The 27,499-nt window shown below is 37.5% G+C and overlaps 2 protein-coding genes across 3 annotated transcripts in view; one reads left to right on the top strand and one right to left on the bottom strand.

Annotated features, from left to right (window-relative positions):
• The window catches only part of TEX49 (testis expressed 49), a 52,296-nt gene extending 47,526 nt beyond the window's left edge, over positions 1 to 4,770 (bottom strand). Inside the window, exon 1 of one of the 2 annotated variants that reach the window (XR_006337458.1) lies at positions 4,576 to 4,770. Coding sequence is in view for 1 of the 2 variants with exons in the window: in XM_043885608.1 (XP_043741543.1) it covers positions 4,576 to 4,609 (34 nt within the window). In the remaining variant the exon portion in view is untranslated. The remainder of the gene's footprint in view (positions 1 to 4,575) is intronic. The other variant, XM_043885608.1, reaches the window with a different exon arrangement.
• Positions 4,771 to 4,807: 37 nt separating this feature from the next.
• The window catches only part of CCNT1 (cyclin T1), a 40,801-nt gene continuing 18,109 nt past the window's right edge, over positions 4,808 to 27,499 (top strand). The window contains exons 1-5 of the mRNA XM_043885564.1: positions 4,808 to 5,231; positions 8,857 to 8,938; positions 23,370 to 23,498; positions 25,599 to 25,659; positions 27,053 to 27,115. Coding sequence (XP_043741499.1) covers positions 5,071 to 5,231; positions 8,857 to 8,938; positions 23,370 to 23,498; positions 25,599 to 25,659; positions 27,053 to 27,115 — 496 coding nt within the window. The 5' untranslated portion in view covers positions 4,808 to 5,070. The remainder of the gene's footprint in view (positions 5,232 to 8,856; positions 8,939 to 23,369; positions 23,499 to 25,598; positions 25,660 to 27,052; positions 27,116 to 27,499) is intronic.

Consider the following 27,499-nt stretch of genomic DNA (forward strand, 5'->3'; position numbering starts at 1 on the left):
ACTCTCCTCTTTCACTTTCATTAAGATGCTCTTTAGTTCTTCTTCACTTTGTGCCATAAGGATGGTGTCATCTGAGTATGTGAAGTTATTTATATGAAATATTATTGAACCATTAAAAAGGAATGCATTTGAGCCAATTCTAAAGAAGTGGATGAACATAGAGCCTATTATAGAAAGTGAAGTCAGAAAGAGAAAAACAAATATCTTATACTAATGCATATATATGGAATCTAGAAAAATGGTACTGATGAAATTATTTGCAGGGCAGCAGTGGAGACACAGACATATTGAACAGACTTATGGACACAGTGCAGCAGGTGGTGGTGGGGGGGCGAGGAGAAGGTGGGATGTATAGGGAGAGTAACATGGAAACTTACATTACCATATGTAAAATAGATAGCCAATGGGAATTTTCTGTATGACTCAGGGAACTCAAACCAGGACTCTAACAACCTAGAGGGGTGGTATAGGGAGGGAGATTCAGGAGGGAGGTATAGGTATGGCTGACTCACACTGACGTTTGACAGAAAGCAACACAATTCTGTAAAGTAATTACTTTAAATTAAAACATAAATTTAAAATAAAAAAAAAGGATTAAAAACTTAAAAAAAAAAAAGATGATTCCATTACTCAGGGATGAGTCTTAGAGAGCATCACTGGCTGCCCTTGGCCTTTGTAAGGCTTAGCAAAATTGGCCTGGTGTAGGGATGGAGAAGCCTTCAGTGGCCAGAGGATTGCCAGAAATTGTGATGAGCATCAAAGGAGCAGAAGACTCTGAGCTGGGAATGAGGGGAATGGGTTTAAATGGTTGGGACTGTGGACTCTGGCAAGGAACACTAGACTCTCACTCTCAAAAAAAAACACAAAATGTGAGAGAGAAGTACTGTATATGTGCAGCTCAAGTTCATGGAACAGAACAGACCAGACCAGACCATTCGTACAGAGGATACTGGATTATTTACAGATTCTACCTCCTCAGCACAAACACTAGGTCATATTAGCTATGTTCTTCCATATACTCTGACAACAGTTTTACAAGGAGCAAGGGAAAGATAATACAGTTTGAAATACTGAAAATAAAACTGTTAAACCAGAAGAAACTATCTTAATGGAATAATTAAACTATTGGATCTAAAATTTTACCAGATTAGATTAACATTTATTTTCTCCTCTATTAATGGGTAGTACAGGTGTGTATGTGTAGAAAAAATTGGAGAATGAGAACACAGGGAATATAGCCAGTATTTTATAATAATTATTAATGGAGTGTAACTTTTAAAAGTGTGAATCACTATATATCTGTAGCTTATATAATATTATATATCAACTATACGTCCATATAATACTTTTAATTAAAATAAAAAATAAATAGCTTTCTTTCAAGAAAAAAAATGTGATACATATATACAATGGAATATTACTCAGCCAAAGAAATAAGGCCATTTTCAGCAACATGATGGACTCAGAGATTGTCATACTGAGTGAAGTAAGACAGAAGGAGAAATATACTATGACATCCTTTATATGTGGTATCTAAAAAGAAATGATACAAATGAACTTATTTACAAAACAGAAAGAGACTCATAGACTTAGAAAATAAACATTGTTGGGGGGGAGGGACAGTTAGGGAGTTTGGGAAGGTTGTGTACACAATACTATATTCAAAATGGATAACCAACAAGGACCTATTGTATAGCACATGGAACTCCACTCAACTTTTCCTGCCAGCCTGGATGGGAGGGGGCTTTGGGGGAGAATGGATACATGTATATGTACAGCTGAGTCCCTTCACTGTTCACCTGAATCTACTGCAACATTGTTTATTGGCTTTACCCATATACAAAATAAGAAGTTAAAGTTAGAAAAAAAAAATAATAATTTTTTAAAAAAAGATCACACAACTAGTCAATACATAACTGGGAATTTTTAGAAGATTATACTAAGTGAAACAATCCAGTCACAGAAAGACAATCCTGTGAGACTGTCTCATATGACATATATGAAATACCCGTCAACTTATATGAATAAATACCTTTCCACTTATATGAAATATCTAAAGCATTCAAATTCAAAGCAACACAAAGCAGAATGGGAGTTGTCAGGGTTAGGGGAGGGGGAAACAGGAAGTTTTTCAATGGATATAGAGTTGCAGTTATGCGAAAAGAAAAATCTGTAGATACCTGCTGCATAACAATGCAGTTGACACTGAACTGTACACTTCAAAGTGGTTAAGACAGTTTTAAAATAACGGATTTGAAATCAGGCCTGAATCAAAAGCTATGTTTAGCAATTATATAATCACTGCTGCCTACTTTCAATAATTTCATCTTCAGTCAAAGAACATTCCCTTTCTCTGATTTACATAGGTCCCCCTCTTCTGTATGACAGGGTAGTAAACCATTGGCTAGCATTTGCTTTGCCTGAAGCCTATCAAACACCAGAACTTTTTCTTGGAGGACTGGTACACAGTTACAATAGCAAATTCAAAATGGAGTCATCAATCCAAGAGACTGAGTGGAGAACCATACACTCGTCAGAGGAACAGGCAAGAGAGATCTGGGAGAAATAATTTTGGCTGTTTAAAAAACAAAATTCATGATGACATGACCGAAAAGTGCTTTTTCTATTAACAGAAAAAGTCTGCCATAGAAGAAGTTCGAAAGAAAAAATGTTTAATGTTATAATTTGAAGTAAATATTTTAGAAACCATTTGGTGTCGCTTCAGGGACTCTGAAGAGCTCTGGTACCAGTCCTTTATATCTCAGCACAGAAAAAGAATTCAGCAAGAGACAAAGTGATAGATAAGTAGTGATTTATTGAAATTGGATGCTTGTGAGGCTTATGAGCAGAGCAGATGGAAAAAAGGATGCCATGCCCTGAGAGCTTACTGGGCTAGTTTTATAATTAAAGGAAAAGTGGGGAGGAAGAGCAGAACTTCGTTGTCTTTCTTGAGTAGACATCACGCTTCCATCATCAGCTTCAGCTCCAGGTTGAGCAGGGGAGTTTTCTTGTCCCTACGTGGTCAAGTTGGGTGCACAAATTACTGTTTTTTATGTGTGCGGAGAGCATGTCCTAGGGATCATTAACCTACTGAGCTCACTGGGCAGCATGTGAGTCTGATGTCACCATTGTTTTATTATTTGGGGCATATCTCTTGCTTCTGTTGCATGACTTTGTTGCTAAACAAGCCTGCTTGGTTTTGTGGTTAAGTAAACATGCTTTCTTAAGTAATTATTAACTTACAAGGGTCTCTCATACTACTTGTACTTACAATCCCCTAGTGGGATTAACTATTCAATCATCTACTTTATCCCTTTACTCCATACCTATCATCTTTTTCTCAATTTTTCTGGAGTAAAATGGAGCTAATGGTAGCTCAGTTGGTAAAGAATCTGCCTACAATGCAGGAGATCTGAGTTCGAATCCTGGGTGGGAAAGATTCCCCTGGAGAAGGGAATGCCAACCCACTCCAGTATTCTTGTCTGGAAAATCCCATGGACAAAGAAGCCTGGCAGGCTGTAGTCCATGGGGTTGCAAAGAGTCAGACAGAACTGAGTGATTAACACTTACTTAATGCTAACTATAGGCAGTATATGGCAGAGGAAGGCTTGCAGTAAAAGAAAATACTTCTGAGAATGAATTAGAATCAAACCGAGTGTGAAAAGCCATGTCTAGAAATGACAAAACTCAAAATATTTTTTATAAAAGACAAAAGGTTCTAATATTACTCAAATATAATCAAGGTGAATTGACTGTTCCAGGAAAGCAAGAACAATGAAATTATACTTGATTTTAAAATCTACATTTACAAGTGGTGTAGTGTAGGGCAAACTACCTAATCTCCCAAGCCTCAGTTTCTTTATTATAGGTTGTAGTGACTATTTGTTTGACAAACACTCATTTACTAAGGCCAGGGCTACAGTAGGTAGCCTAAGGATACAAAAGCATAGATGGTATTGTTCCTACCCTCAACTTCACATAATGTAATAAATATTATGAGGAAACCTACTGAATGTTTTCTATGTGCCAGGTACTACTATAACTGCTTGTAACTTATCAAATCGCTTAATCCTTTTCAGAACCTAAAACGTATGTACTATATACCATTTATAACAGGCACAGAGAAGTTATGTATCTTGCCTAGGAACAAACAGCCCTCAAGCTTGGAGCGGGGATATAGCTTGACAGAGGACAGGAATTTAAAAATCTATGCATGCGCAGGATGGTAGTGGAAGTTTTCCACACGGAAGGAGCAGTTTTAGTTCATCCGCTCATACAATGGGGTTAAGATAGTACCACTTTTTCGGGTTGTGCCGACCGAATAGTGTAGTTAAGAATCAGCGATGTGGTAAGCACTAAATTATTGATAAAATGAAATTATTCATTTTATTCCTTTAAATTGGTTCAGCATGGCGAATCATTAGTGTTTTCGAGGATTTAGCTACGCGTTGTAGCTTTTCAAATGGGTAATTTATACTGCTACCAACGAATTCAGGAGCTTTCCGGTTGCTTTATGTTACGATATACGATAGCGCTACTCGCTTTGATTTTTTTTTAAGTCTTTGACACTCTTACCCATTTTCTCTGTCAAGTTCTCTATCGGCCTCATTTTGTACAGCCACCTCCGTCACAAGCGAAATTCTCCGAGGAACCGCCGTGCGGCGCGAGGGCGGGAGCCTTATCCACCCACAGCCTTTACCTCGGCCCCTCGCTCAGGGCGCGAAGGCTCAAAATAGTTATCGCGAGAGGAGACATTTTTTTTTTTTAACGAGAATGCCTAACCCCACCTTGCCTCTCCAGTGTCACATGACTGGCGCCTGCATCCCAGAACCAAGGTTTTTCTGATCGTCTACTGGCTGTTAACTCTGCTACAGGCTGGCCAGGGGTCCATTCCGGAAGTAAATCCTTTAACTAGCACTTCCTCCCCGGAAGCGTGTCACAACCTAGCCGTCCGGCCTTTGCGGAAGTTCGTCACGTCGCAGTTGCCCCCGCACAGCGGATGTGTGTCGCCGCTTAGGTGACGCTGAGAAGTGCTTGCAGCCGCCGCCGCTGCCTTCTGGTTGAAGCACTATGGAGGGAGAGAGGAAGAACAACAATAAACGGTGGTATTTTACTCGAGAACAACTGGAAAATAGCCCGTCTCGTCGTTTTGGCTTGGATCCAGATAAAGAACTTTCTAATCGCCAGCAGGCGGCCAATCTGCTCCAGGACATGGGCCAACGTCTTAACGTGTATCCTTGCGGCCTAGGCCTTCGGCCTTGGAGTCGGTCCCGCCCTGCTCTGCTTCCAGTCTTCAAGGTCTGTTAGACAAGAAGGGAAGAGGGTGGGCAGGGACTGAGTGTCTAGTTAGGAGAGCCTACGATGGGCAAAAGTTAAGTGTTCGTGAGAGGGAAGCGAGGCGGAGTTAATTTCCCGCTCGCTCACCCGTGCCACCAGCCTTGGTGGGAATGCGTATCCTTCCCGCTTTACATTTTAAAGTAGTAGTAGTCCCATTTCCGTGTGTTGTGATCTCCTGTTCTGGTGACTTTGAGATTCTGCTTTTGTGTTGTGCCCAAAGTGTCTAGTGGAGGTTTCACTGTTGATGGCTGCCTTCTTAAACTTAACTGTGTAAAGAGACTTTTGAGAAATTTCAGTACCTGAAGGTCTTATTAAAAGGTGGCCTAGAATTAATACCCCAGCTTTGGCTTAAAAACAATTCTTTCCACTTACTGGTTGTTTAAGACTGGTTTATAAAATGGAAAGATGCCTCTTGAATTTGATTTCTATGCCCAGCACAATATTTGGCACTTAATGTTCAAAAAGTAGTTACTGTTAAGAGTTTTACAGTATTTCAGAGGAAGAATCGATGTCAGTTTAGTTTGTAGGCATGTAGACTTACAGATCTAATGTTCTGAAAAATCTTTTATAAATACTGGGGTTTTCAGTTACTCAAAATGCTAGTGTATATTTGTTTTTCTCATATTTAAAAAATTTAGTGGTTTTTTTTTTTCCCCCTTTAAGTGTTTTGGTCAGAAAACCTACTCATTTTGTAGCAGATAAAGCTGTAGAGTTTTGAAGTTGAAAGCTTTCCACTTAGGAAGTAAAAATTTGTTTTTGGGTGCAACTTCCATTTAAATGTGTTGCTGGTTGTATGTGTCTTAAGGCTGTCCTCACTTGAAAAAAGGTGTCTTTGGTGCCCATATTAAGTTTGTTTCCCAAGCACCTAGTCAGTACTGAGTTAAAAAAATTTCTTTTTGAATTCTGTTTTCGTGCATCCTAGTATTTTCCTTATTATGTGTGTATTATTGTGGTACCGTTTCATCTCTGCTCAGTCGTGTTCCACTCTTTGTGGACCCATGGACTGTAGCCTGCTAGGCTCCTCTGCCCATAAAATTTTCCAGGCAAGAAAACTGGAGAGGGGTGCTATTTCCTACGGGTAGTGGGGAGGGGGAGAATCTTCCTGACCCAGGGGTGGTTCCTGTGTCTATTGCATCTCCTGCATTGACAGGTGGTTTCTTTACCACTAGGGCCACCTGGGAAGCCCCCATCTCTGTATATCCCACATTGTTTTCTGAGGTCTTTTTAAGTAAGGCATTCAGAAATTTTCCTTTTCAAAAGAACCCTTGGACAGTGTTGGTGATAGTGTATGTTGGTGCAATCATTGTGGAAAACCAAATAGAGGTTTCTCAAAAATCTAAAAATTGAATTACTATATGACCCAGCAATTCCACACCTAGGTACATATCTGAAAAATCAAAGACACTAATTTGTAAAGATATGAGCACCCGATTGTTCATAGCAGCATTGCTTATAGTTGCCACGATAGGGTAGCAAACTGAATGTTCGTGGACAGATGAATGGGTAAAGAATAGGTGGTATATATAGACAACGAAATACTATTTAGCTATAAAAAGTATGAAGTAATGCTGTTTACAGCAATGTGACCCAGAGGTTATCATACTCAGTGAAATAAGTCAGAAAGAAAAAGACAAATATATATTATTTACATGTGGAACCTAAGGAATACAACTGGTGGAAACAAAAAGGTGGACTCACAGATACAGAGAACAAACTAATGGTTAGCTGTGGGGAGAGGAGAGGGGGCAATGTAAGGGTGGGGGAGTGGGAGGTACAAACTACTGGGTGTGAGAGAGACTACAAGGATGTATTTTACAAAAGGAGGAATATAGCCAGTATTTTGTAGAAATTGGAAATGGAGCATAATCTTTAAAAATTGTGTTAAAAATTAAGATCAAAGTTTTTCTTTCCAGTGAATATCAAATAATTCATTAAATACCAAAGTGTTTCTGCTCCCAGGGATCACCTTATGAGAAGGTTTGGTTGCCAGAGGGAAGTAGAACTGAAAAGTTAATTGCTGGAGCTTAGAAGATGAGGAGATTAGTGAAAACGTACCTAGGAGGAAATCAATCCTGAATTTTCATTAGAAGGACTGGTGCTGAAGCTGAAGCCCCAATACTTTGGTCACCTGATGTGAAGAACTGGCATTTGAAAAGACCCTGATGCTGGGAAAGATTGAAGGCAGGAGGAGAAGGGGATGAGAGAGGATGAGATGGTTGGATGGCATCACTGACTCAATGGACATGAGTGTGAGCAAGCTCCGGGAGATGGTGAAAGACAGGGAAGGCTGGTGTGCTGCAGCTCATGGGGTGGCAAAGATTGGACACAACTGAACAACAACCTAGGGGGCAGATCAGGGAGGGCTTGAGAAGATGAGATAAGCAGAAGCATACCTAGAGGACACGTCAGGGAAGGGTGTTGTAAATCAGTGTGAAGAGATACCCTGTGCTAATGGATCACCTTGGCAGGATTTTTCAGTAGACAGGTGACAGGTTTAGGTCTTAAATAGTTTTGTTTGTAGTCCTTCTTGATCCACACATACTGAGACCTTGTTTATTAATTCAGCAAGTTTATAGTGAATACCTGTTTCATATAAGGCCTTGTGGTAAGTGTCAATAGTTTGATGAAAACAGATTTGCTTTTTAATTCTGAGAGACAAGTATGATATCTTTTTTTAAAATTGAAGAATTACAATTATTGATTTCCAACATTGTGTTAGTTTCTGGTGTACAGCAAAGTGATTTAGTTATACGTATATATAAATGTTCTTTTCCATTATGGTTTTTTACAGGATATTGAATATAGTTCTCTATGGTGTTATCTCTTTGCTTATATATATATGTATATATAGTTGTTTGTATGCTAATACCAGACTCCTAATTTATCCTCTCCTGCCCTCTTTCTTCTTTGGTAACCATAGTTTGTTTTCTATGTCTGTTGAGTCTTTTTCTGTTTCATAAATAAGTTCATTTGTGTCATTTTAGGTTCCACATAGAAGGTATTTGTCTTTCTCTTTCTGACTTCACTAAGTATGATAATCTCTAGGTCCATCCTTGTTGCTACAAAGGGCATTATTTCATTCTTTTTTATGGCTAAGTGATACTCTGTTGTGTATATATACCACATCTTTATCCATTCGTCTGGCCATGGACCTTCAGGTTGTTGCCATACCTTGGCTTTTGTAAATAGTGCTGCTGTGAACATTAGGGTGCCTGTGTCTTTTTGAATTAGAAGAATTTTCTCTGAATATATGCCTAGGAGTGGGATTGCTTGATCATATGGCAACTCTGTTTTTAGTTTTTTGTGGAGCCTCCATACTGTTTTTCATAGTGGCAGCATCAGTTTACATTCCCACCAACAGGGTAGAGAATTCCCTTTCTCCACACCCCAAAGAGGTAAGTATGATTTTCATTTAAGAGCATCTACTGTGCTTGGCTGGATGGTCCTTTTGGGAGGATATAAAGATTGTTTTTTGGGGGATTGTACTGTCTGTTTTGGGACCTTAACTTGAACTTTTAGCTCACAATTGACTATCAACACTGCTATAGTATACATGCATCGATTCTACATGATTCAGTCCTTTACACAGTTCCATCGAAATGTAAGTACAATTTTTTTTATATGGTATAATTCTTTTGTGGTTAATTTCAACTTCATATTTCTTTTGTGGTTGATCTTTGCTGCTGAACTGGGGTTTGAAGTTTAGAATTTAGTGTTGATCTCCTCATATATCACACTGCTATTCTGAATCCAGCCTTTTGATTTTCCTGTTTAGTGTCTAGCTACTTGTTTAGCTTTAGTGCATTCTTAGAGTAGGTGGATTCTCTAATAAAATAGATCGTTGAACACTTAGAGTTAACATTTTTGATTTGGGAGAGTAGCATTAACGGGGAAACTATGCTTAATTTAAGTGTAACTTTTGAACTGGTTAATAATACGGGCACAGGAAAACAAGTGAATGTTAGTCATTTACATTTTCTAAAAATCTTTGAAAAGAGTCCAATCAGTGTCTGGTTGGAAGGGGAAGGTACATTATGTGATGACTGGGTGATGACTTTTTGACTTTTAAGACGAGAAATAGAAAATAATAGTAATAAAGGGATTTTTTTTTTCTGGACAGAATTGTAAATAATGCTATTTTCAGTTTTGCTACCTGAAATGGTCCTATTTAACATTATTGTAAATGACTTGGAAGCAAGTGCATAGTGATATTCCAATTGCAGGTAAGAATATATTTGTTTAATAAAATCACAAGATAATAGGGTTGAACTTGATGAACACTTCATATGGATTTATGAGTCAAATATTTCAATATTTAAGAAAAGGTTATGTTTTGAGGTAAGGTGTTTCAGACTTACCCTTAGGATAATAGGGTTTGAAATCTCTTTTTTATGCCATAGGAAAATAAATTGGGAGGCAAGATATTAGTGGACTTACGATTGGGAATAATTGTACAGGAAGCCCTTTAGATTTGTGGATTAAATATTCCCAATTTTTGTTGATTATTCAGTCATTTTGGCTGTCTCCTATCTTTACCCACTCTACCTCCTCTGATTACCAGGAACACATTCTTCTTAAGAGAGAAAAGCATTTATTGAGTCTGTCTGATAGCTCTAGAATAGAAAGTAGTGGATAAAAAATGGTATTTGAAGAGGAAGTCTATTGCTGTCTTGCCCATTCTAAAAGTTTTCTGTATTTCTTTTCTTTTATTATGGTAAAGATTTGAAATCCAAGGTGAAATACATCTCGAATCAATTTGTCCACTCTATGCATGTGTATGTGTGTGTATATATATGTGTGTGTTTGTGTGTGTGTATGTATGTATGGGCTTCCCTGATGGCTCAGTGGTAAGGAATCCACCTGCCAATGCAGGAGATGTGGTTTCAGTCCCTGGGTCAGGAGGCTCCCCTGGAGAAGGAAATGACAACCCACTCCAGTATTCTTGCCTGGGAAATCTCATGAACAGCGGAGCCTGGCGGGCTACAGTCCGTGGGATCAGGAAAGAGTCGGACCTGATTCAGTGACTAAACAGCAACGTGTTTGGATGTGTTTCCCCTGCTTTACCTTTTAAATTACATCTTATTTTCTATGTGTTTATCTTAGCAAGGACAGAGACTCACTTTTCTGTGTATACTCTAAAGCACCTTCAGTAAACTTATTGCTTGAATGAATGATCTGGTAACTATCCAATATAGAGATACTCTTTTGGATTTCATTATGTTTTTGAGAATCCAGTGATTCTTTAAATTTGGGTTTATTGATCCTCTTTAGAGAACTGATTTTAGGAACATTCTGGAATTAGTGGATGAAAAATATGACTCCTGTAGGATGTTAATTCTAAGGGTTTAGTTCTGGTAAGTCCAAATTCAAATTTAAGGGGATTTTGTACATCATGGCATTGATATGAAGTATGTCCTGTGAAGTGCTCATACATTTTTCCTGTTAATTTTTTTCTAATTACAAAGGTAATAAATGCTTGTGGTAAAAATTGAAACAATACAAGCATGTGTAATGTAGAAAGTAAAAGCTCCTCTGTAATCCCATCCTCCAGAAGTAACTTTTGATAAACACTTCATTGTTTTGTGCCTGTAGTACCAGCATTTATGTATTTCTATAAAAATCACTTGTTACTATACTACTCTTATGCAATTGCCTTTTATTACTTAACAGTATTTATATATTGGGCATTTCTTGTTATCTTAAATGGCCACATAGTATTTGAGTAGTTGCTATAATTTATTTTACCAGCTTTTGATTGGTGATGTTTGGGTTGTTTATAGTTTACTGTATTATAAATAATTTATATAAAATAGTCTGGTACACATGACTGTTTTATAAGTTCTTATAGATGGAATTGTGTCCAAGGGTATGCATTTAAAAGGTTTTTGTTGTATCTGTTTGCTCTACGGAAAGATTGTATCAGCATACATTGTTTCCAGCACTGTGGAAGACGGTTCTTTTCTCTCCATCCTCACTAACAACAAATACTTTTATTTCAGGAAATACTATTTGTCAAGTACTAGGGATAGACTGGTGAGCAAGACAGTGGGAGTCCTCTTTTCTGAATTTACATTTCTTCAGTTAGTGAAGTTGAACTTCTTATGCCTGTTGGTCTTTGTTCTTCTTGTGAAATTGAAGAATTGACTTAAAAATTCTCTGTTGATTCTTTTTGGTCCTATTTTATTTTGATTTTCTCATCTATCAAAGCTGTGTGCCATGTGCTGCAAATACTTTCCTTGTTTTGTTGTAACTCTTTTATGGTGTTTTGGAGCCTAGAGCTCTTGCCTTTTTAAAAAAAATTTTTAAATCTTTATTGAGGTATAACATAAAGCATGGGCTTCCCTGGTGGCTCAGTAGTAAAGAATCCACCTGCCAATGCAGGAGACGTGGGTTCAATCCCTGGGTCAGGAAGATCCCCTGGAGAAGGAAATGGCAACCTATTCCAGGATTCTTGCCTGGAAAATCTCATGGACAGAGGAACGTGGCAGGCTACAGTCCATGGGGTCGCAGAAGAGTCAGAAAGGACTTGGCGACTAATCAACAATAGCAGCAACATAAAGCACTCAAGTTTAAGGTGTGTAGCACAATTGTTTTTTGCATTTTATTTATACATAACCTCCACTAAGAGCAAGATATAGTATATTTCCAATACCTTTGAAGGTGGAGAACTTACTTTTTGATTGCATAAATTGTATTCCTTTTGTGGACATTATTAAGTGACTGGTTTATTTTTACTTAAATCCTGGCATTGCATTCTTTTTTTGAGAAGAAATTCAGCCTCACTATAGTCCATGGGTTCACAAAGAGTTGGACTCGACTGAGCAACTGAACTGAATTGAATTTGTATATATACTATCTTAAATGTTTTCAAGTGGGGGAGTGTAAAAGTAAAGGTGAGCGACTTGATGTGTGTATATTTATGTTGTATTTTCTAACATTTGATACACAGGTGGTGCCTTGTAATAGCTGACAAATTTGAGTGTATCTTACTCTCATTAACTGACTCTTAAAAGGTCAAGTTTAGTATTTCAAATCTTAAAAGATGATGCTGTGAAAGTGCTGCACTCAATATGTCAGCAAATTTGGAACACTCAGCAGTGGCCACAGGACTGGAAAATGTCAGTTTTCGTTCCAATCCCAAAGAAAGGCAATGCCAAAAAATGCTGAAACTTACTCATCTCAAACGCTAGTGAAGTAATGCTCAAAATTCTCCAAGCCAGGCTTCAGCAATATGTGAACCGTGAACTTCCAGATGTTCAAGCTGGTTTTAGAAAAGGCAGAGGAACCCAGAGATCAAATTGCCAACATTCTTTGGATCATCGAAAAAGCAAGAGAGTTCCAGAAAAACATCTACTTCTGCTTTATTGACTATGCAGATCACGATAAACTGTGGAAAATTCTGAAAGAGATGGGCATACCAGACCACCTGACCTGCCTCTTGAGAAACCTGTATGCAGGTCAGGAAGCAACAGTTAGAACTGGACGTGGAACAACAGACTGGTTCCAAATAGGAAAAGGAGTACATCAAAGCTGTATATTGTCACCCTGTTTATTTAACTTATATGCAGAGTACATCGTGAGAAACACTGGGCTAGATGAAGCACAAGCTGGAATCAAGATTGCTGGGAGAAATACCAATAACCTCGGATATGCAGTTGACACCACCCTTATGGCAGAAAGTGAAGAATAACTGAAGAGCCTCTTGATGAAAGTGAAAGAGGAGAGTGAAAAAGTTGGCTTAAAGCTCAACATTCAGAAAACTAAGATCATGGCATCTGGTCCCATCACTTCGTGGCAAATAGAGGGGGAAACAGTGGAAACGGTGGCTGACTTTATATTTTTGGACATCCAGTCCCATCATTTCATGGCAAATAGATGGGGAAACAGTGGCTGCCTTTATTTTTCTGGGCTCCAAAATCACTGCAGATGGTGATTGCAGCCATGAAATTAAAAGACACTTACTCCTTGGAAGGAAAGTTATGACCAACCTAGACAGCATATTAAAAAGCAGAGACATTACTTTGTCAACAAAGGTCCGGCTAGTCAAGGCTGTGCTTTTTCCGGTAGTCATGTGTGGATGTGAGAGTTGGACTATAAAGAAAGTGGAGCACTGAAGAATTGATGCTTTTGAACTGTGGTGTTGGAGAAGACTCTTGATAGTCCCTTGGACTGCAAGGAGATCCAACCAGTCTATCCTAAAGGAGATCAGTCCTGGGTATTCATTGGAAGGACTGATGTTGAAGCTGAAACTCCAGTATTTTGGCCACCTGTTTCGAAGAGCTGACTCATTTGAGAAGACCCTGATGTTGGGAACGATTGAAGGCAGGAAGAGAAGGGGACGACAGAAGAGGAGATGGTTGGATGGCATCACCGACTCAATGGACATGAGTTTGGGTAAACTCCGGTAGTTGGTTATGGACAGGGAAGCCTGGCGTGCTGCCGTTCTTGGGGTCGCAGAGTCGGACACGATTGAGCAACTGAACTGAACTGAGTGGTTAAGAGGATGATCTCTTGAGTCAGAACCATCTCAATGTGGATCCTTGCTGCACTGCCTACAGCTCTTTGGCTTTGGGCAAGTTACCTTGGGCCTCAGTTTTCTCATTGGAGTCAAAAATGGTGCCTGCTTCATAGGATATAGGTGAATTAATTTGCAAAGTGCCTGCACATAGCAAGTATTAGCTGGCATTATTACTGTTCCTTTAATATGGAAAAAAATCTTACACTCTTACTTGGCATAAGAATTCCTCTGGAAACTATCTTTGATAGGAAAATACTTTGATAAACTAGCTTGGTGTATGATTCTGTGAGGAGCAATGAGGGTGTGGTTGATTGCACAAAAATTAGGTTGAAATTTATCTGTTGCAGTCTTTCACTTAACTGAGATAGTGCCTTGTTAGACATTGTTTTTATTATATATATATACATACTTATATGTATATATATATATGTTAGATTCTTTCAAGTGTTATTTTTAGACCACTGAAGGCAAAGTTGTAGGCTTAATATCTTAGTATTGCCTTGGAGTTATCTTTTTCCTTTTTCCCTTTGTCCAATCAGTTATAAAGTCCTATTAATTTCTATAATGGTACTATTCTGTTTTTCTCACCCTATAAATATGTATTTTTATCATAAAATTAAAGAGGACAAAATTGGGGAATAAGTGTAAATCTATGGCTGATTCATATCAATGTATGACAAAACCCACTGAAATGTTGTGAAGCAATTAGCCTCCAACTAATAAAAAAATTAAAAAAAAAAAAAAAAAAGAAAAATAAAGAGGACAAATTAAAGGAGGTAATTATTTCCCTGCAACTCTGGTCTTCAGAGATAACCCTATTAACCTTTTGGCACATATTTCCACTAGAATTTTTTTTTCTTCATGCAATTACATATATATATATGTATATATATATATATTTTTTTTTTTTTTCTTGACTGAAAACCTATTCATTTTCCCAAGGTGAAAACTGCTTCTCTTTTTTACTTTGTTTCTACTGCTAGTGCCTATTCTAAACTTTGTTTCCTAGTGCTTGTATTAGTAAAATTTTCTCTTAAAAAAAGTAACTCAATATATCTATCCTTTCTTCCTTTTAGTCCCATCTACAACTGGATTAATCTTTCTAGTTACTTCTTAAACTCTACATTTTTTTCCCCCAAGAAAAAAATGTTTAATGTCATTCTCTTCTTAAAAATCTTTTGTGACCTATATCCTTTTATTTATATCCTTTACTCAATGTTCTGTTCAAAATGTGCTTGATGCCCTGATTTCTCACATCTTTGTTCACACCCATTTTCCTCTGGTTTTTCTTTGTTTTGAGGTCTAGTAGAATATTTGTAGCAAGCTCCATATACAACTGCAACAGATATAAAGGAAGAGGATTATTCTGAATTGAATTTGTGGAGAAAAATCGTTTCACAGAGTAATACAAATAAATATTAGAATGCTTATCAGTTCTACTCAATAAATAAATATTTCACTTCTATAAAATTATTTATTGTTTGTTTTGACTTCTGGTAAATTCTCTCTAGTTCATGCCATTGTCGTGTTTGATTCACTGACACATTCTTGTTAAGATTCTAGAGAAGTTCTGCTTCCTGAGATTTACCAAATCACCAGGCTATGTTTATGTCCTATTCTGATTTTTTTCTTTAGCATCTGAGTTTTTTGGCTTGATGTTTTTTTTTGGCCTCACAGACTTGGCATGTGGGATCTTAGTTCCCCAAACAGGGATTGAACCTGGGGTCCCAGCAGTGAGAGCACTAAACTTTTGTGCTCTTCTCCATATACAAGTATAATTGAGATAATTCGCATACGATAGAATTCCTTCTTTTGATGTACGATTCACTGGTTCCTGGTATATTCAGAGTCAGCAACCATCACCATGATCTAATTTCAGAACATTTACATCACCCTAGAAAGAAACTCCTTGTACTTTAGCAGTCATTTCCATTTCTCTTTTCCCAGCCCCTGGCAACCACTAGTCTACTTGAGTCTCTAAGAACTTGCTGATTCTGGACATTTCAATTTACTCCTTGTTTTGCCCAAAGTTTTACTTTCGTTTTAGGTTTGAAGGATTTGTTAACAAAAGAAACCTCTCATTACCACAAATAAACAATTTCAATTTTTTAATAGAAGGTTATTTGACCTAATTTTAATATACAGTCATTAAAAAAACACCACAAAAACAGTAGAGAGAAGTAACAGAATTGGTCCGACAGCCTATATCCAGACTTGAACAGCACTGGCCAGTACCTTGTTAACAGCAATCTGGAGTCCCAATTGGAAGGATCCTGGGTGGTACATCTACCCCACAGGTGAGACTTCAAATAGCAACTTTGGGGTCTCCTGTTTGTAATCTCAGGCCGCAAACTGATACCATCATCAGTTTGTGTGCAAAAAAGCAGCTCTTGTGAGAATGTAACATTGTAAATATCATCTCTGCATAGTTTTTGGTGACTAATAATAAAAATAATTTTAAAAGATTACTTCAAAAAGATGCAGCTCTAGTTTTACTTTAATTTTACAATGCTGTTTGTTTTATTTTCCTGAGTCTTAAGACTTCTTAGATGGGGAGGAGGGGCAGAGGGGGTGGGAAGGTGGGGAGGAGAGGCTGGCCAGGCCCTCCGGGGCTTAGGTATTTCAAGTCCTACTCCCTTTCTTCTCTAAAGTGATCTGATGATAACAGTTGATGAGCTTGTAGGCAGGTATGTAGTCCAGGCCATGTCTGGGCAAGGTCTGAAGTCGGTCAGAGGCCTGCTGCCCTATTTCTGAAGCCTGAACAAGACTCATCCATACTGCTTGACCTCAGAATTGTTTAGGCTGAAGAGCATAGGAATAAGGCAGAGTAACATGAACAGTCTCTTTAATTCTATAAGTCAAATAACAGTTCCAGATAGTCAATAGAAATAAAGTGATCAAAGAAATATGAAATGGGTTAAGCAGTGCAGAAAAGAATCTTTGAGTAGTAGGGGATTTAGTAAAGAAAAAGACCCACCATGAATGAGAAGTACGTTTTTGTACATCAACTCCTACATCCATTAAGTTATTGGCAGTTAGAGTAGTAACAACAAAATGCTCTATTAAGATATGATTATGTTTGTCTATTAAATTTTGTAACTCTTTGATTCCTTGCAGAATCTTTCATAAAGGTTCTAAGGGGAAGCTAATAGTGGAAACAGAGAGAGTAGGGAATAGGATTAGAGTCCACAATATCTAAGTTCTCATGGAGGAAAAGTAATGGATGGTCCCCTTCCAATATAAATGATCAATATGTGTTAGGCATCTGCAAAAAGGGGTTCCTAACTGATACGTAAAAGTTAGTTTCTACATTACTGGTTACAATACATACAAGTTGAGGGGCTATTTAAAAAAACATAGGATTTAGGGAAGATAGTCCATTCACAATACTTGATGAAGTTCTGTAATAGGTAGGGTTCCCAAATGTGAGATGTTGATCCACTTAGCAGTCTCTTGGTAGCTTTATTCCAGTCTATCAGTAAGTGGTGCGATTATTAATGTCCAAACAATTCCCAGTAAAATGCCACAACTAATACTCTCCCCCAGATACAATAAGTAACACATGAAATTGGTGTAATCTAGCAGACAGATAAATTTTGTCCATAGAAAGTCAAAGTTAAGAAAGAACAAGCCTTGTTTGCAAGGCATTTGAAGTTATCCTGAGTTTGGGTCTGGCTCCTATTTCTCCATCTGAAGATTCCCCAACATTTTTCGTCATGTTCTTTTCTTAACTGTAGCAGATAGGAGTTGAGGTATGAATAACAATCCACAGTACAGTAAGGCTCCAAGAAGAGTCTTTTCTTGAGAATAACAGCGTGTTAATGGCACATATTTCCATTTTTCCTGTCCGGAGATTATATGATGATATCCTTCCCCTGTGCAGTCATATTAGCAGCAGGTATGGGAGGACAGTTAGGCTGCTTCACCCAGACTTGAGCTTCAATAGCGTGTATTTCATTTGTGGACCCAAACCCTCTATCACCTCTGACCATTAGTAAGGTGGGAGGTTCTCTGTTTTGTACTTTGCCAGTTACAAATGGAAGAATCAGCAGTTGACAGTTTGATTATGTTTATTAGTAAGTAGATCATCCTTTTCCTCATTTAGTAAAATTACTGAAATTTCTCCTTGGTAGTCTAGGTCTGTAATTCTCCCATGGACACACATCCCTTTTAATGCTAAACTGAAGCATTCTTGGATTAATTCAAAGTGTCTGGGAGACATTTTAATTGCAACACCAGTTGAAATAGCACATATCAATCCTTCTGTAAATCTGTGTTCAGATGTAGGTGACAAATCCAGTCTTGGGGCCTCAGGAGTAGCTCAGAAAGGAGCTAGTGCTCCTGGGCTGATTTCCAATTCTAGCTGTCTCAGGATGGAAGTCTGTTTTATGAATCTGTAAGTTTAGAATAGTCATCCTCATCAAAGGAGTTTCTAATTATCCTATAGGTCTATTATTTAAAATATTGAGGGCAGTATTTAAATCAGTCCTTCAGTTTTTATAAGAACCCTCTCCAAGTTTAATTAATTGCTATTTAAGCAGATCATTCATTCTTTCAGTCAAGCCAGCATCTTGAGGATAATAAAATCAGAAAAATCCATTGTACATTATGTTCTTGGACAAACTCTTGTATTAACTTTACTTTAAAATGTGACCCATGTCACTCTGAATTTGAAGTGGAACACTATAATATAGATTGATTATCTCCAGTGTTTTAATAGTATTATTCCGATTGGCTTTCCCCAAGGGAATGACCACTAAATATCCAGAATAGGTGTCCACAGCAGTACATTGGCATCCTTCTTCCCAAGTTAATGGACCAATGTAATCAGTTTGCTGTATTTGCCCAGGCAGCTTGCCATCTGCCACTTGTCCTTTACTGGTTGTGGCAAGCTTCTATGCTTAATTGTTGACAAATTGGACATTGTAAAGTAACAAATTTAATGAGATCTATAGTTAAAGAAATACCTCGATCCTGAGCCCACCTGTATGTTGTTTCTCCCAAATGGCCACATTTTTGGTGTGCGCATGAAGTCGAACATTTTAAGTTGCTGGAGTCTGGATCAACTTCTGCTGCTTGAATTTGGGTTTGTACATCTCTAATAGAGTTACACTATTGTTTCCTAGAATTTGGGACACTGTGAGCATCTACATGAAAGACTGAAAGAGTAGTAGTTTTGAACAGTTTCCCAAATGTAAGACCATAATTCCTTTCCCCATAGCTCTTTGGAGTGAATTTGCTAGTTATTCTTTATGCTTAGGGGAAGCCAAATGGCCAGTCTGTTCATTGGCTACTGACCAAGAATCTGTATAAATATGACATTCTGTTAAATTTGTTGTTTTAGAGCCTGACATACTGCGTATAATTCAGCAAATTGACTACTCTTAGTTAACTCTTCCTGGCCTCTGGAAATTTCCTGTTCTAGAAACCCAAGGGCTCTGTTTTGTTTTTTCCACAAGCTCCAGTTGGCATATAGTTCATTGATTGTTACAGGTTATTTTATGTCACAGGGTATCTGCTCTCCATCCAAAGATAGATTACTGAGATAAGCTTTAGAATAATTCAGTTAAACGTCTTAGCAATAAAATATAACAGCAAGGAGCTATCTGGGAAGTGGGTCTTGGTCAGCATAGATTTCAGTTAACAAAACTAGAATTTACTATTAAGTGAAACAATTTTTTGTGAAGGCATTAGCCCTCTAGCCAGGGTTAATGGTTAGTCCCATCAAACAAAAAATGAGGTTTATCTGGGAGCCGGGAAAAGTCAAGCAGCCATCTTGGATTTCCCTGTGCCCTGACTGTTTGATTTATAGCCTTTGTTTACCCATTTTAAATTCCTTGATTTAGAAGTAGACAGTTGCCATGTTCTAAGAACATCAGGATAGCAAAAGTCTGACAATGAAGGATTAATTTTTTGTAGAAACAAAATGAGCTTATCTGTGTGTGCCACATTCTTCATAGGTCATTGTGAAATAATATTTATTTACTTTACCAAAGTTGCAAAAGATTTTAAAAACAAATATAAATCATTTAAAGGCAAAGAAATTCACATAGTCTTGTTATCAAAAGCCACATCCCAAGAAAGCTGTTCTCAACAGAGAAAACCAAGTTCCAGTCTGATAGCAGCTTACTGTTAATAACAAAATTTGTTTATCTATTAATAGTTAATTTAATCTTCAAGATTTCTGTAAATGTTGAAGAGGTGATATTTTTACAAAGTTGTTGTTACTCAGTCGCTAAGTCATGTCTGACTCTTTGCCACCCCATGGACTGCAGCACGCCAGACTTCCCTGTCCTTCACTATCTCCCTGAGTTTGCTCAAACTCATGTCCACTGAGTCAGTGATACCATCCAACCACCTCATCCTCTGTCTCATCCTTCTCCTCTTGCCGTCAATCTTTCCCAGCATCAGGGTCTTTTACAGTGAGTTGGCTCTTTGCATCAAGTGACCAAAGTATTGGAGTTTCAGCTTCAGCATCAGTCCTTCCAGTGAATATTCAGGGTTGATTTCCTTTAGGATTGACTGGTTTGATGTTGTTGTCCAAAGGACTCTGAAGAGTTTTCTTCAACACCAGTTTGAAAGCATCAATTCTTTGGCGCTCAGCCTTCTTTATGGTCCAACTCTCACATCCGCGTATGACTACTGGAAAAACCATGGTGTGTGTGTGTTAGTCACTCAGTTGTGTCCAACTCTGCAACCCCATGGACTGTAGCCCACCAGGCTCCTCTGTCCATGGCATTCTCCAGGCAAGAACACGAGTGCGTTGCCATTCCCTTCTCCAGGGGATCTTCCCGACCCAGGGATCGAACCCCGGTCTCCTGCATTGTGGGCAGTCTCCAGCATTCTTTACTATTAGCACCTCCTGACCTACTGTGGAAAAACCATAGCTTTGACCATACAGACCTCTGTTGGCAAAATGATGTCTCTGCTTTTTAATACACTGTTTAGGTTTACATAGCTATTCTTCCAAGGAGCAAGCGTCTTTTAATTGTTTTTACAAAGGCATCAGAATAAAGCCATAACTATAATGACAAAAGACTTTATTTAATAATTTTATTTATTTATTTATTGGCTGTGCTGGGTTCATTGCTGTGTGGGCTTTATCTAGTTGTGGCGAGTGGGGGCTACTCTCTATTTGCGGTTTACAGGCTTCTCGTGGTGGTGGCTTCTCTTGTTGTGAAGCAAGGGCTCTAGAGTCTGCTTGCTTCAGTAGTTGCAGTGCTAGCGCTCAGTAGTTGCCATTCCGACTCTAGAGAACAAGCTCAGTAGCTGTGGTGCACAGGCTTGGTTGCTCTGTGGCATGTGGGATCTTCCAGACCAGAGGTCGAATTCGCGTCTCCTGCTTTGGTAGGTGGATTCTTTACCTCTGAATCACCAGCGAAGCCCTATTATGTTAAGGAGACTTTCCTAAAGCATAATTATTCTTAATAAAGTTTAATTTAAAAGCTCTTATCTCATTTACATTTTCTTTCCTTAAAAATTTCTTCACATTGAGTTACTTTCCTTGCTGACAAATTTGTAAAGGAAACAGCAAGATTTTATTTAGCTTATATTAAGCTTAGGCACAGTGAAAGTATTCTACTGATTATTATATGATGACTCTAAGACATGTCTATACTGATTAACTCAACAGACTTAAACCATCTTCAGTAGCAGATGTCGTCTTGGTACCAAACATTTCCCAGATCATGTGGTCCTAAAATTTATCTTGGCCGGTTTTCTAGATATTTAGCTTTAACTTGTAAGCACTTACTTTTAAGTCAGTTAAATAGAGCTCATTTACAAGTTAATCTTAGCAATGTTATCCAAGGACAAAGACAAATACTGAGACATACACATATATCCAGGCAGGCAGCGGTTTCAGTTTCTGTTGGAGATTTAAAATGTCTCTTGGTCTCCTTTCTTTCCCCCCTGTCATCTCCTGAGAATGAACTTCTTTTTGCTAACCTTACCGTGCTCCTTTCGATATTTAGCTTGTACAGTCTTTACAGCAGCTTTTTCAGCTACCAACTGGAAAGTGGACACTTGGTCAACTAAAATGTAGTTTTGACATTGTAACGTGGACAGTCACCTTGCAGGTCGCATAATTCTTTCTCCAGTTTTGACTTCTTTTCAACCAGTTTTAATTTGGCTTCTTGAACCTTACGGTAGGCAGAGAGGATCCAGCATCTCTGATCCACCACAGTACATTTTTGTTCTTTCTCAGTTGGCAAGAGCCGCAAACATTCAATAACTTTTAAAGGTTCAGCCCTCTTTAATTTCGGGTCCCAATTCTCACACAATCCAGTGGATATGTCCCCCTCAGTAGCTAACAAGAAGTAAGGCAGATCTTCCCATCTGGAAATAAAGACTTCATTAATCTTAATGTCTTCTTAAAGAGTGGCATTTTGCTTCACGAATCCTGCTCACAGTGCCGATTTATGTTTTGCCAAAAGTTTTACTTTCGTTTTAGGTTCGAAGGATTCATTAACAAAAGAAACCACTCGTTACACACAAATAAACAATTTCATTTTTTTGTAGAAGATTATTTGACTTAATTTCAATATACAGTCATTAAAAGAAAAGAAATAGAAGTGTAACAGTGTATACAACACCAAATTGGGCTGACACAACCTACATCCAGACTTGAACAGGCGTGAGAAGTTAACAGCAATCTGGAGGCCCAGTTGGAAAAGATCAGGGTGGTACATCTACCCAACGGGTGAGACTTCAGATTGCAGTTTTGGGGACTCCTGCTTATTATAGTCCTATGCTGCAAACTGATATCTTCATCAGTTTGCTAGCAAAAAAGCAGCTCTGGTTTTACTTTAACTTTACAGTGCTGTTTATTTCATCTTGTTAGTCATAAGACTTCTTAGATCCTGGAGGTGGGACTGGGCTGGCCAGGCCCTTAGGGGCTTAGAGATTTCAAGTCCCACTCCCTTTCTTCTCTAAAGTGCCTCTTGACTTGCTAGTACAGGTTGGTGTGCCTGCCAGGCAGACATGTAGTCCAGGCAGAGTCCGGGCAAGGTCAGAAGTCGGGTCAGAGGCCTGCTGCCCTACTTCTGAAGTCTGAACAAGACTGGTGGTGGTGGTTAAACCGCCAAGTCGTGTCTGACTGAGCCCACCAGGCTCCTCTGTCCATGGGATTTCCCAGGCATGAATACTGGAGTGGGTTGCCATTTCCTTCTCTAGAACAAGATTACCTCTATTTTAGTTTCCCTAACAATCCTTAAAAAAAAAAGTATATAGAGTGCTTTGATAAAACTTAATCTCATTTTAAATAGAAAGCTGTCTACTTCTAGTGGCTACTTGAAAGTAGCTTTTAATGAGAGTTCATTGAAGGATTGATTTAGGAAGTGGGCTTGGGTTAATGGATAGGAGAGAAGAAGATATTTTAAATAGAAGGGAAAGCATAACAAGAGGTGATGAAAATTGAGGTAAGCAAAGAAGTTGGTTTAAAACTTAGTTCTTTTTTAGAACTACCTTGCTCTAGAAATAAATAATAAAAGTGATTTATTTTCTCTTCATCCAGTCTGTGGCTCCAGCAGCCTTATTTTTAGCAGCCAAAGTAGAGGAGCAGCCAAAAAAATTGGAACACGTCATCAAGGTAGCACACACTTGTCTCCATCCACAGGAATCACTTCCTGATACCAGGAGTGAGGTAGGGGGTTGATTAATTGCATACATCTGTTTTTCTTAATTTATTTTGATCATAATTTAGTTTTGCAACTTTGATTTATGGAAATCTCAATGTGGACTGTTAAAGGAACTTTTCGTGTTTTTTTTTTCCTTAAAACATCATAGAAATGTTGTGGCTAAAGTTAATTATATTTTTTCTGGTAAAATTGGAAAATGCAGAAAAAGAAGAAACTATATTAACTAGGTGTAATTTGTACCACAGATATATAAATGAACCAGTATTTCCAACTGCTTTTCTATAAGTAGCTGTACATGTATATATTTTATACCTACTTTTTTCACTCACTGTATGTCAAATATTTCCACAACAATTCTCTACTTTCTTTAAATATTGATATAGAATTTCATCATGTACATACATATATTTTAACCATTATCTCTCAAGATAATTTCCAGCTTTTTACTGGAAATACCTCTATGAAGAACATTTTTTTGTTAATGAATTTTAAAAAAACGGATCCTGTCACTTACGTGTTTAACTTTTTAAGAAATTCAAGTATGCTCATTTCTTAGAAAAGAACTCAAACACTGAAGAATCATTTAAAGTAAAAGTCAAAGCTCATCTCCCCTTCTTCTGCTAGGAGAATACTGTTGATTATAATTCAGATATATATTCTTCTACCCCTTTATCCTTTGTGTCTACATATAGCTCCCCCTCCTCCCGCCCCACACACACCTCCTTTCATCTTTCCTTGACCTTATGAAGAAGGGAAACTCTCCTGGCTTTAGAATTCAGTGATTGGGGAGCGATGAGTTTGAAGAAAAACTACAGATTTCTGTACCACATTATTAGTCTTTTACAGTGGATGTACGTAATAAGTGGAATGGTGGAATCACAGCTCCTAGTTATATGAGAGAAGTGTTTAGAATAGCAGTGTCTTGACTTCATTTTCTCTCTGGGCTATACCAGAGTAGTTTTGTTGAAAAGTTGTTGGTCTGAACTTTTATTTATGTTAGAGACTACTGACTGCCATTGGTCCGTAGAGTTGACCAAATAACAAAATTTTAATGAAATAAAAAGTAAAATCCCAACTTTTTTTCTTTAAAGTATATTTATATGACTTCTCACCTGAGTCTGTCTTATGAGGTGACTCAGAGAAGATACTTTCTTCATTATGTGGAAAGGAGAGCTACCATAGTTTACATCCTTATTGGACTTACTCAAGATCATAAAGTGCAGTAGAAAGTTAGCAGCAACATAAGTCTCTTAACTCTTGGCTCAAGCTTCATTTCTCCTAGAGCTTAGACCAGTGCTGTCCAATAAAAATATAAGGGAAGTCACATATGTAATTAAAATGAAGCTTTTCATTAAGCTTTTATTTTAAATTTTTATTTAAATTTAAAATTAATTTAACATATTTTATATAGCATTTTGTTTAACCCCAAAATATAGTCATTTCAGCATATAGTCAATTTAAAAACATTATTAATGAAGTATTTTTTAACATTATTATTTTTTAACTAAGTCTTTAAAATTCACTGTATTCTACATTCATAGCACATATCAGGTGCTTGATGGCCATGTATGGATAGTGGCCACGGTAATGGCTGTACAAATCTGAAGGAATTTTGTTTGTTCCATTTTCTTGTGAACTCCTCTGTGAATTTTAAAAATCTAGCATTACTCTAAAAGGAAAGTTTAACAGGAATCAAATGTTTGAGAGTGCGTACAGTACTGTGGGAAGGCTGAGCAGTGTGTTTTGAGGATATTAAAAAAAGGTATGTTAATATTTTAATTTAAAAAGTTTTTAATCTGTATCATATGAACATTATAATCTAAAATGTCAGTCTGAAAATGAACCAGATACCTGGTGTTTATTCTGTAGCCATTTATAAATAAAGTGACATCGTTTGCTGTACCACTTATTTATCTGTTTCTTTTTTTAAAGGAGAATCTGTTAGGGATAAGGATTAATTTCAGTTCCTACTTTCCCTCATAACTGCACCCTTGCCTTTTGTGGCTTTGGTTTCCTTTGGAGATTGTTAATGATAGAACTGTCTACACTTTGTTATATCCTGTGTGTTTTGGGGGAATAATTTATGTGTCTTCTCACACCTGCAGGCTTACCTGCAGCAAGTTCAAGATCTGGTGATACTAGAAAGCATAATTCTGCAGACTTTAGGTAAGTTTATTTTCCTTTAAAACATTAAAGAAATATGTATGCAATATAATGTTTTTCTAATTTGCAAAATAGGAAACAGGAAGAGAATTTCTTGGGAAGGTTTTTGCACATTGTAGAGATTGCTTAACCCTGCCACAGAGAGAATGAAGGCACCACCAATCTTTGAGATAGCCATTAGCAGAGTTTTTCTGCTTGTTTTTATTCTAGGATTCATGATTTGCTTGCTAAGATTTGGCAGTTTTTAACTTTCTGGTAAATAATGGCAGAAACTATCTAAATAACTTTTTTCCTTCTAGGAGTTTTTATAGTCTGTCCTTATATTTAGATAACAGTATTTGTTTTTAAAATTGGTAATCAGCGTTCAAAACAGTAGAGTGGAAATGGAAGAATTCAAGCTAAATTGTTCTTTTGGGCTATCATTTTTCTCTTTAGCTAGGAGAGTATTTCATGAGTCATGTTGGAAAGTTGCTGATCAGCCTGTATTTTTTGCATGTATACCTATACACACAATTAATTCTTCAAAGTTTGTCTCTGAAATTAGTTTCTGCTAATTTTTACTTTAAATTAGTTATCTTCAAGGTAACCATACTTTAGGGGACAATGATATTTTTCTGGTGGGGTACATTTTTATTAATATTTTAATGTGGAAACCTGTAAAATCTAACTTGTAAGAATCAGTTGTGCTTGTAGAATAATTTGCATCAAGTAAATTTTGCAATAGAATCGTCTTCTTTTTTTTAATCAGTTTGCCTCAGACTTTATTTTTATTTTTTGGCGTGCTGCACATAGCTTGTGGGATCTTAGTTCCCTGACAGGGATTGAACCCAGGCTCTTGGCAGTGCTAGTGTGGAGTCCTAACCACTGGACCGCCAGGGAATTCCCTAGAATTTCTTTACTCGTACTAGATAATTTTATTTACATACACAAAAAGAAACTTCTTCAAAAATTTTTATAGATATACTACATTTTGGTTAAGATTATTTAGAGTTAGATAAAGTGATCAGTACTTAATGATGATTGAGATGATGAAAAGGAAGAAGACTGAGGTAAGAGAGGAATAGGTTTTAAAAATATTTTCTAACGGTTAAGCTTCTGGAGATAATCATTATGTAACTGCTTCTTTTCTAATCATATATTCTGTTGTCCCTAAGAACATGCTTTGTATTCAGATGTTATTGATAGCTCAGGGATCTTGAGACGGCATTAACTTTATTATCTGAGTGGTGCCTTTGAAGATAATCTTAAGAGTGTGCTGCATACTTTATGTGACTCTCAGCCTCTCAATAGGCAGTTTTGGGACCAGAAAATGAGAGAATCCTTCAATGATGACTCACATAAAAGCAGTATAAAATATTCTGAGTATCTAGCTTTTTAACCAGTTACTTTTTTTTAGGCTTTGAACTAACAATTGATCACCCACATACACATGTGGTAAAGTGCACTCAACTTGTTCGAGGTAAGGAATCTCAATCCCAACTTGAGATGCTATCTTAAATTGTTTTACCATTTAGAGGCTAAGATTTACTGTGGGCTAATACATAATACAGCTGCTTTGGCCAAAATTTAAATTAAAAAACCTACCTGGCTTTTTAATTTCAAAATGAGTGATTTGAGCTTTTCTGTTGAGTTCTTATAGTGTTTTTAGGTGATCTCCAGATAAAGTGAGTTAGTTTATTGTTTATCAAAGCTGGAGGCAGATTTTGAAAAGTCACTAAAATCAAAGTATCCAATAGCAATTTTAAGGATGTCTTGGGAGTGAAAATGAAAGTGAAGTCTCTCAGTTGTGTCCAACTCTTTGTGACCCCATGGACTGTAGCCTACCAGGCTTCTCCGTCCATGG

The sequence above is a fragment of the Cervus elaphus genome, chromosome 3 (genome assembly GCF_910594005.1).
Source record: "Cervus elaphus chromosome 3, mCerEla1.1, whole genome shotgun sequence".
NCBI classification, from domain to species: Eukaryota; Metazoa; Chordata; class Mammalia; order Artiodactyla; family Cervidae; genus Cervus; species Cervus elaphus.